Below are 10,816 nucleotides of genomic sequence, written 5' to 3'. Positions count from 1 at the left end.
AATGGTCCTCTGGCTCAACACCTTATGGATGTAACATAGAGACAAATGGACTGTATGGAACACATTCTTGGTTCATGGAAACCAGGAGGACAACCTGCATGTGTCTCTGTCTCCCAGGGGCTACTCTACGGTTGGACACCTGGGATGGGTGGCGGAGTTCCTCAGAGGCTGCTTCCTGGGACACAGACTGACCGTCCAACGACACCTGTCTAGGGAGAGACCTGTGATGAGGTCAGAATACACATCTACACACTGAACTGTATGATAGACTTACTATCAACAGTGATGGTACTGAACCTTTATATAGCTTACAATGATAGTACTGACCCTGTATATAGCTTACAATGATAGTACTGACCCTGTATATAGCTTACAATGATAGTACTGACCCTGTATATAGCTTACAATAATGGTACTGACCCTGTATTTAGCTTACAATGATAGTATGATAGCTTATAATGATAGTACTGACCCTGTATATAGCTTACAATAATGGTACTGACCCTGTATTTAGCTTACAATGATAGTATGATAGCTTACAATGATAGTACTGACCCTGTATATAGCTTATAATGATAGTACTGACCCAGTTTATATTCTCTTGTTTTTTTCCTTCATATGTTTGTTCTCTTACCCTGATATTTAATACTGCATTGTGGGAAAGAGCTTGCAAGTAAGCATTTTACTGTACTGTTTTATAACCCACTGTATCTTGTGAACTTGACAAAAAAAACTTGAAACGTGTTATAAATACATTGATTCTGTATTATTCCAGGTTCCAGCTCCGGGTGGCACTCTACATCGCTGCTTCTCTGGGCCACCTGGACCTGGCCGGCTGGCTGCTGGAGAGGGGGGTCCGTGTCATTGAGCCGGTGGGGGTTCACCCTTACCGTGAGTGGTGCCACCAGACGGCCCACCCCGACGTCGCCAAGTGTCCCGCTGTCGCCTCCATCGAGCGAGGCCAGCTCACCATCCTCAAACTCTGTATCGCCAGCAGCGTTCTGACCCTTGCCTGTCAGGATCCCCAGGGTCATGACCCCCTGAGGATCGCCCTTCAGTACGGCCACAGGGAGCGTGTGAGTCACCTGGCCACCAAGCTGTGCTCTGTGGTGGTCCTCCCAGGTATGGCCCTGCCCATGCGGACATACCTCCAGATAAAGGGCTGGGTGAGGCTGGAGCAGAGGAGGGCAGCATCCAGGCACTGCATGGGCCTCAACAGGGCTCCGTTCAGGACCAGGGTGGGCGACACGGTCCTGGTGGACGGCTTCACCCTCCCCAAGATGTCCTCCAAGCCCAGGAGGAGTGAGGCCAAGGCAGGTATCAGGGTGATGTCCACAGCCTCTCGACGTTTGACCTCCATCAACTGCCCATCTCATGTAACCTGCCCGCTCCGCGCCCTGGCATCCCAGGATAAACCTCTTCAACTACCGAAGCAACACCCTGTGGCCACGAGGGATGAAAGAGAGAAGAAGAGGGGATGTGGAGGGAAGGGATGTGAGGAGGATGAGAGTGGGGATCAGAACAGCAACCAATGGAGGAGCAGAGTCCCGCTCCCGCCCATTTCCAGAGACACCAATCTCAGACCTGTGTTTGCCTCACCAAACTCCGCCCAGATCCTCACCACCTCACTGGAGGCCTTTTCTCTCCACTGCGACCTCACACCCAGAGAAAACGCCATATACTGTTTGGCCTTGGCCAGGTTAGTCAAAGTTTAAATGACAGCTACGGTGAATATGAATATTTCTCTGGAGGTTTCTTATGAAAGGTGTGAATACTGTCAGAAGAAGCCTCCTATAATCAGTGGTGGTGGGGGGGGGGACACATGTAAAAGCTGTTTACACACTTTTTATTTTATTTTGTTCAAGCATTTACCCACCTTTTGTGGAAGATGCATTGAAAGTAGAGGGAGCGTTACTTCTTTAATCCTGAACGGCAATCAGCATTTACCAGTCAATGGTTTTACCACTACATCACTGCCTATGATATACCCTTATCCTCCCTGAATAGATTTCAGTACAAACAAATCATGAGCCAACCATCATGCTTAGAAGGTACATAATCAAATCAACTCAAACTTTATTTGTCACATGCACTGAATACAACAAGTGTAGATCTTTCCGTGAAATACTTTACTTACAAGCCCTTAACAAACAGTGCAGTTCAAGAAGAGTTAAGAGAATATTTACCCAATAAACTAAAGTAACAAATAATAAAACAGTTGAACTTGTCCGGTGGCCATTTGATTAATTGTTCAGCAGTGTTATGACTTGGGGTTAGAAGCTGTTATTGGTTTACCCTAACAAGTCCTGAAACAAATCATGAGCCAACCATCATGCTTAGAAGGTATATAGTGTCAGTCTTATTGGTTCACCCTAACAAGTTGTTTCAGTATGGGGAGAGGATAGAATGTAAGGGCGCTTCATTAATGTATTGAAGCCATTACATATACAGTATTTCACAATGCTAGGACACAGATTTGGTCTCCTAACCTTGTTCTGGTTGATTGACTCTCTAACAGTGCCTTCACACAGAGACCATGGTTGCAGCAGCTGAATGTAGCGCGGACTCTGTCCAGGAGGAGTGCTCAGCACATTGGGTAGACACCAGGATCCTGGTCATTAGGCAGATTAAACATACTGAAACAAGGAGGGACAACCTGGAATTGTCCAAAAAGGAACTCTTATTTGAGTTTTTATTTTTATTTTTTACAGTGAACAAGATGAGACTTTGGAACGGATGATGCCTGAAACAATGCGGACAACTTAGAATTTTGTTCCTTTGGATGAGGCTTATAGATATAGTCAGTACTGTGTTTGATTTGTGTGCAGAAAGTTTACAACGGCAGGCAGTGGATTCTCAGTCATTCCTCTCAAGTAACAAAAAACGTATCATATTTCACTGGCTATTTGTAGTAGCCAAATGTGAATGGAATTATTATTATTCTAGAATCATTCAGTTGACTGAATGTGACTATGTGGTTGTGCTGTATGTGACTGTACTGAATGTGACTATGTGGTTGTGCTGTATGTGATTGTACTGAATGTGACTATGTGGTTGTGCTGTATGTGATTGTACTGAATGTGACTATGTGGTTGTGCTGTATGTGATTGTACTGAATGTGACTATGTGGTTGTGCTGTATGTGACTGTACTGAATGTGACTATGTGGTTGTGCTGAATGGGGTTGTACTGAATGTGACTATGTGATTGTACTGAATGTGACTATGTGGTTGTACTGAATGGGGTTGTACTGAATGTGACTATGTGATTGTACTGAATGTGACTATGTGGTTGTGCTGTATGTGATTGTACTGAATGTGACTATGTGGTTGTGCTGTATGTGATTGTACTGAATGTGGTTGTACTGTACGTAATTGTAAGTGTTTGACATGGGTCTAATTGAGGCTCCAACCCCCTGCCTTAAAACTATTTTATTAAGATGTGGATCATTATTGCTCATATGAGTCTGTGCAGTGTGAAAATAATACATACTGTATTTCACAGAGTATTTGACAAACTCTTTATTTACGTTACAAAACTGACAACTACTGTGACGATGTGTTAGCACAGCATGTGTCATCATTCCCCTGCAGTGTGTGGATTTACACAGCAATATAGCAGACAGCTTAAATAGTTTATTTTTATTTAACCTTTATTTCACTAGACAAGTCAGTTAAGAACAAATTCTTATTTACAATGATGGCCAAACCTGGACGACGCTGGGCCAATTATGCGGCACAATATGGGACTCCCAATCACTTGGGAGTGGGAAGGATACCAAATCCAATATCACACACTTCTTCCTTAGTATTCTGAGAACTGTCAGATAGCTGTGAGAGCTATGAGTGGATCGTGGACCCATGCATAAATGATAACTTTACTGTAACTCAGTGGGGCAAGTAGAACATCCGGGTTAGTGTATGTGCATTATCTGGACAGTTGATTGTCTTTGTCTCAAAGCCTTTCCATTTCTGGGGTATTGAAGAAGCTTCTGATCTCAACCTTCTTGACAGGTAAGAAACACTTGGTTAGTGTATGTGTCTTATCCAATGGGTTGTCAGGTGAACGTTGAAGATGCTTCTTGGAGGTGATCTAATGATGTCATTGAATCGATGTCATTGAGTTGCTCACTGGACAAGACAATTATTCACTGAAAATTAAATATGTCTTTCATTACACTTATGTTGATACTTGATTGGCTATTTGCTGTCTTTTGAAAATACAAAAATAAATATAACTGTTTTATGAAGCACTTGTAGACATTCATAGTTTTCAAAATCATATTTTCAGCAAAACAGATACATACGTTTACAATATGACATCAAATCAAATAAAAATAAAGCAAGTGGTATGTAACTGATTGGCAAAAGGCTCCAACCACCCAAGTCATAGACTGTTCACTCTGCTACCACACGGCAAGCGATACGAGAGCACCAAGTCTGGGACAAAAGGCTCCTTAACAGCTTCTACCCCCAAGTCATTAGACTGCTGAACAGCTTCTACCCCCAAGTCATTAGACTGCTGAACAGCTTCTACCCCCAAGTCATTAGACTGCTGAACAGCTTCTACCTCCAAGTCATTAGACTGCTGAACAGCTTCCACCCTCAAGTCATTAGACTGCTGAACAGCTTCTACCCCCAAGTCATTAGACTGCTGAACAGCTTCTACCCCCAAGTCATTAGACTGCTGAACAGCTTCTACCCCCAAGTCATTAGACTGCTGAACAGCTTCTACCTCCAAGTCATTAGACTGCTGAACAGCTTCCACCCTCAAGTCATTAGACTGCTGAACAGCTTCTACCCCCAAGTCATTAGACTGCTGAACAGCTTCTACCCCCAAGTCATTAGACTGCTGAACAGCTTCCACCCCAACTCATTAGACTGCTGAACAGCTTCTATCCCCAAGTCATTAGACTGCTGAACAGCTTCTACCCCCAAGTCATTAGACTGCTGAACAGCTTCTACCCTCAAGTCATTAGACTGCTGAACAGCTTCTACCCCCAAGTCATTAGACTGCTGAACAGCTTCTACCCCCAAGTCATTAGACTGCTGAACAGCTTCTACCCCCAAGTCATTAGACTGCTGAACAACTTCTACCCCCAAGCCATAAGACTGCTGAACAGCTTCTACCCCCAAGCCATTAGACTGCTGAACAGCTTCTACCCCCAAGTCATTAGACTGCTGAACAGCTTCTACCCCCAAGTCATTAGACTGCTGAACGTTAATTAAATGGCCACCTGCACTATTTGCATTGACCCCCTTTGTTATTGATGTATTTTTCTAATTGTTTTCCACTGACTCTCTTGAATTGGCTCGATGCACACTCACTACACTCTACCCACACATTCACTGTCCGACTTTCACACTAGCTGCTGCTACTGTGTTTATTATCTATCCTGATTGCCTAGTCACTTTTACCCTTACCTACATGTACATACTGTATTACCTCAACTACCTCGCACCCATGCACATTGACTCGGTACTGGTACTCCTTGTATATAGCCTTGTTATTGTTATTGTGTTACTATTTAGAAAATATTTTCTTACTTTTTAACTCTGCATTGTTGGGAATGGGCTCGTAATAAAGCATCTCACAGTTGTTTTCGGCGTATGTGACCAATACGATTAGATTCTCATCTGAACAAATGAATGCTCTTGTTGTTATAATGAGGAATTTATTTAAATAATTTGGTTTTCCTTGAAGATTTGAATGTGCTGAGAAAGCCTTTCGTGATGGATCTAGACAATCTGGTGAAAAGGGAGGGTTTGCGACTCTTCTCTTCAAGTGGGAAGGACGATGCGATATCATAAATTCCCTCTGGAGAAAAGGAGCCATGAGATGTTGTCATCGTCTCTGCAACGAAAGACCATCCAGCATGCCATCAATTTACATTTTTACTCATTTATCAGACACTCTTATCCAGAGAGACTTACACGGAGCAATTAGGATGAAGTGCCTTGCTCAAGAGCACATTGACAGATTTTGCCTCGTGAACTCAGGGATTCTGAACCAGCAACCTATCGGTTACTGGCCCAACCTCTTAACCCACTAGGCTACCACCCAGCCCACAGTACAGTATGTCATAGGTAACAACTCAGAGGAGTACAATGTCTTTCCAAATGAATTAGTGGAATGGTAAAGGGATAATGTCTCAGTCTTGACTGAGCAGCAGCCTAAACAGCAGCAGGGCTTACCTGTAAAGTACACAGTAGGGGAAATGTTCTGAGGCTGGTACTCCAGAGACTCTTGAGGACAGAGGTTCTTACTAACATTCTTGGAACCCTGGTTGGTGGGAAAAGGCACATTAAAACAAACTGAAATGTTTTCGATATCTTAAAGTACAGCATATCAACTGCAAAGAACCAGTGCAATGCCATGACACAAAGAATCATATAAAAGGTCAACAGCAGTGTTATTCATGAAAGTGTACTATACCTTTGTATTGAAGGTGAGGACCTGCTCTCCAGTACTGCTGATGGTATCCCTTTCCAAATCAAACACGCCTTCTACAATGTCACTGGTGGCCACGCTGGTAGCGGACTCAAAATAACATTTAGCAGTGGCTTTGGTGATCATTTGAAGAATGACCATGCAAGTAGAAGTCTTTGGATCGTTCTGGACTGAAACATCAAAGTTTATGTTTTCATACTCATCTGACCACTGTCTCAGGAAGCACTTCACTGTCTCTTCAGCAAATATCTGGAGAAGCTGAGAGGAGAGCTCCTTGGATATGGCACATTGTTCATTTCCCCATTTCAGCCTTGAAAGAATGGAGTCTGAAGCACTTTTGGCTGCTTCCAATGTTAAGACCTGTGGAGTGCTGTGGCTGTCCTGAAGGGCTATCACTTTATCCAACAATTCATGGCTGAAAATGTGGATGGTCCAAGTGGAAATGATTTTTCTCAATTTCCTAACAGCAGATCGGAGGTCGTCAAGATGTGAAGCACCCTGTCCATTTTCCTGTGTGTTCTCAACACTTTCCACCATAATGTCCACTACCACCCCAGCAGCTTGCCTGACTTTGTCCACAAAGGTTACAGGAAGTAAGTCCTCTGTGTGAAAGAAGTCCTCAATGATTGTGTTTCTAACAATGGGAAAGTCAATCTGAGCAGGAAACTCAGTGGGGATGGGAGTCCCGGGTAAAGCAAAGTGCCATTTCGACTGCCTTAATTTTGAAGTAGGTGTTAGAGAGATGGAGGAGCGTGAAGAAGAGGTATTTCTTGTATTTTGGCTGTCAGCACTCCTACAACGGATCGTGTCAATATCCTCCAGCATGGATCCTGAGAGCTCAGTGGTTTTAGGTAGTAATTTGTGCGGAATGTCCACACAGGCATCGTTTCCACCAGGTGTAACACTGCTCTGGTCGACCTCAAGATGGCAGAGACTTGCTCTTTGTGATGCAGGACTGCTTTGATATGTAAAGATTTGGATTGAACCAAGTGTTGTGTCTGATCTTTGAAGATCTTTTCTGAGAAACTCCGTAATCTTACTTTGCAGACTATAGTAGATGTTACGAGCAACAGACCAGATTCTTTTCTCAGAAACCTGTCCAGTGGTGAGCAGGGAGGTTCCAAATACCATGTCAGATGATTGGGTGGTCTGGGTGAGCTCCTGCTGGTCTTTCACCATGGTTTGTATAATATCAGTAGATGTGGTGGATGTAGATACAGGCTGGAGGTACTTATCTGTTGTACCTTCCTCCACAATGTTAAATGATCTAGAGAGGACCTCACTCACTCCTTTCTCAGCTTTGGTTTGGAACTCATGACTAGAGAGTTTTTGGAGGCTCTTTGTTGAAAGACTGTGGGAAGATGCAATGCCTTTGGAGGCAGCCGTGCTGCAATCTAGACTTACTGGAGAGGTTCGCTCAGGAGAACCTTGGAGACGTTCAAACATGTCTTCACATGGTGTTGGGGACCTTGACAAGGAGATGTCCTTCAGCTGAGACAGAACACCACCTACCAACATGTTGACCTCAAGGGACATATCAGATATTTTCTTTCCTACTGTGGAGAAGCAAGGTGCATTTGATGTCTGATCCTCGCATGAGGTCAAGATTGTTGAAATTACCTCTTTGGTACTATTGGTCAGTAGAGCCTCGTCTGTTTCAGTCCAGAGAAGTTTTGAACTCTCGCTGACACCCCTGTGTAGAGCCACTTCAAGGTTCAAACTGTGCAAGTGAGGCACACTCTTACTAGCTTGCCTCAAGTCCTGGCTTGCCAAACCAAGGTACTCCTTAGTCCCAAGATTTCCAGAGTCCTCTGTGGGTATATGACTAGACATTCTTCTCTGCATGTCTGACCTCCGCTGGTGAATGATGAAGTCCTTTAATGTCTTCTGAATATTGTTATATAAACTAGTGGTAGCAGACCAGATCCTACTCTGTAGCTTTTGTGCATTTTCCTGGACGTCAGGTTCTCTCTCCTCTACTTCTGCAGGTTGCGCCAAGCTCTGCAGGTCTTCCACAAATGTGTCAATGATGCCAAAGGCAGCAGAATCCGCACAAATATCCTTTGACCATGTGTACTGGTTTTGAATGGAACAAGACCTGGAATAAGCAGGCTGTGCACTAGTTAAGCTACTGGAGGACTTTTTAACTAGGAACTCACTCACTGCTTGAGTGGCATTTCTCTTAAATTCCTCACTTGAGAGTTTTCTAATACAATCTAACAGACTGGTCAAAGAAGCTGTGGCCTTACTTCTGCTGTCCTCAATTTGACAGGGGAACTCACATACTATTGGTGATGAGGACCTGGAATGGGAGATATCCCCAAGCTGAGCCAGAACACCCTCTACAATTGTCTCTCTCTCAATAGAGAAGCCTGATCCTTTTTCTCCAACAGTGTTGTACAAGACCAGAAGCTCTGAGATGACTTCTTTGGTGCAAGTTGTCAGAAGGAGCTTGCTTTCTTCTGACTCAGTTTTTGCCCAAAGAAGTTTTGAGCTCTCACTTAGGCCTCTTTGTAAAGTAACTGCACCAGTGGACTCTGGCAAATGAGGCTCACTCTTACTGGGCCTATATTTCATGTCTAAGCAAGGAAGTGGAACTGTCTCCTTAAACTCAGCATTTGTGATGTTGTCATCAGATGTGACAATGCTCTTTAGGGCAAATCTCTGAAGCTTGCCGAAATAATCTTTCAAGTTGTTTTGGATGCTGTGGTAAATGTGAACAGCAGCAGACCAGGCACTCTTCTGTTGGGGACTCTCTTCAGATTCAGCCAAGGACTTCATATCTGACACGAAAGTCTTAACAACTACTGACGCTGCTGAGCCCACTGGGTGAATTGACTCTGTCTTTACAATGCCAGACAATGTTTGACCTGATACAGCACCTGTTAACTCAGACTGAATGACTGAACTAGGAAAGCTCAAACTACTGACTTTTTTGTCAAGAACTCCACTCACTGCTTGTATTGCTGATGTTTGAAACTCCCGGCTGGAGAGTTTTTGGATGCTCTTAGATGTGAGCGTGCAGGAGGAACCAGATTCACCAATATTGTAGCTGGTCTCGTATTTCCTTATCAGGGCATCAAGATTGTAAATGAAGCCAACATGCGATGCCAAAAACGTGATTTTGTCCTTCAGATCTTCCAGCAAATTCTGTTCGTTCTCGTCAACAAAAGCCACCATTGTGTCAGAGATCATGGTCATGACTTGCCCTGTTAGACTTTTGCTCTCTTGGTCAACTTTTTCAAGTTTAGCGGCCAGCTCTCTCACCATGCTCTCAGTCACCTTGGTCTGTGAGTCTCCCCTTACCGGTGTCACTACAGAGGTTTGGCTAGCGGAGGCACTCTTAACGACCACTGATAAGGCCGACTTGACATCTTTAGCCAACTCTGCCATTACAGCAGGGGTTAGCATCATAGAGCCTGCACTTCCAGATGGAGAATTGGACATGCATGCAAGTTTGGATAGAGAACCTTGCAGGCTGTCCTGCACACAGGTGACAAGGGTGTCCTCTGAGACACCTAAGAGGACTTGTAGCGTCTCAGAGTTGGTTGTTTTCTTCTGCACATCAGACAGAGAGGTTAGAGTCCTTGGGAAAAAAAACGCAGAAATCATCAAAGTCAAACAAATAATATGTAAGGCTGTGATGCACATTCAGTGTGTCAAATACATCTGCACCATTGAAAACAATGAGGAAAACGCTGCTGTTTCTCTGAGAAAAAACCTTAGTGTGATGTCAGCCTAACTGCTTAATTTCTAAAGCCCAACAAAATGTATTTTGTATAAGTCATTTGTATTGAAACTGGCCTGTAGATATCTATCTATCCTGGCAATATCTATCCTCTACAAAAATCCAAATTGCTATAAACTTCAAATACTGTAACTTCTAATAACTTCAAGGACAATCATAAATACAAGGCAGTTTGAAGAATGTTAAAGGGAAATTTCTAAATGTTTCAACTTCATATTCATCATCTCCAGCACCACCCCAACATCAGCATATGTGAAAAATGGGCATTTCTATGTTTTGTAGTAAAAAAGAAAGAGGAAGATAAGTGTTTTCTATGACATCATCAACCAATTAGTAGGCAATGCCTACTCATAATTGGTTAAAAATCACATGATGCACACTGATGATGTCATTAGAATCTAGAGCTGAGCATTTAACCAACATTTTTGTTATTTTTTGGTTTTTAAACAATTAATTGACCGACGTCGGCTCAATTATTTGAATTCCATATAGTTAATTTTTTTCTTCTTCTGTGAGCTCGATGCTCAGTTTCTGTAGAGATAAATCAGATCAAGCACGAACTATGCAATGTAGTAGGGAGTTGTAGTTTCCAACAGGCCAATATTCTACATAGTTTAGC

General features: G+C 43.3%; 2 protein-coding genes across 3 annotated transcripts in view; both read left to right on the top strand.

Annotated features, from left to right (window-relative positions):
- Window positions 1–10,816, top strand: part of LOC110532571 (actin-like protein 6A) — a 758,238-nt gene that overhangs the window by 484,892 nt on the left and 262,530 nt on the right. The window lies entirely within an intron of this gene.
- LOC149985397 (protein ANKUB1-like) lies at window positions 2–1,811 on the top strand. The gene is made up of 3 exons (XM_090182241.1): window positions 2–30; window positions 118–231; window positions 776–1,811. The coding sequence occupies exons 1-3, from the start codon at window positions 2–4 to the stop codon at window positions 1,713–1,715; spliced, it is 1,083 nt and encodes a 360-aa protein (XP_090038367.1). The 3' UTR covers window positions 1,716–1,811.

Source organism: Oncorhynchus mykiss, chromosome 1 (genome assembly GCF_057628025.1).
Source record: "Oncorhynchus mykiss isolate SJ-2025 chromosome 1, ASM5762802v1, whole genome shotgun sequence".
Taxonomy (NCBI): domain Eukaryota; kingdom Metazoa; phylum Chordata; class Actinopteri; order Salmoniformes; family Salmonidae; genus Oncorhynchus; species Oncorhynchus mykiss.
This window is presented reverse-complemented; position numbering and strand designations above follow the sequence as displayed.

Coding starts and splice junctions, on each gene's coding strand:
- LOC149985397 (XM_090182241.1), top strand. CDS start 2: ATGGTCCTCTGGCTCAACACCTTATGGAT. Junction 31..117: donor TGGCTCAACACCTTATGGAT/GTAACATAGAGA, acceptor TCTGTCTCCCAG/GGGCTACTCTACGGTTGGAC. Junction 232..775: donor AGGGAGAGACCTGTGATGAG/GTCAGAATACAC, acceptor GTATTATTCCAG/GTTCCAGCTCCGGGTGGCAC.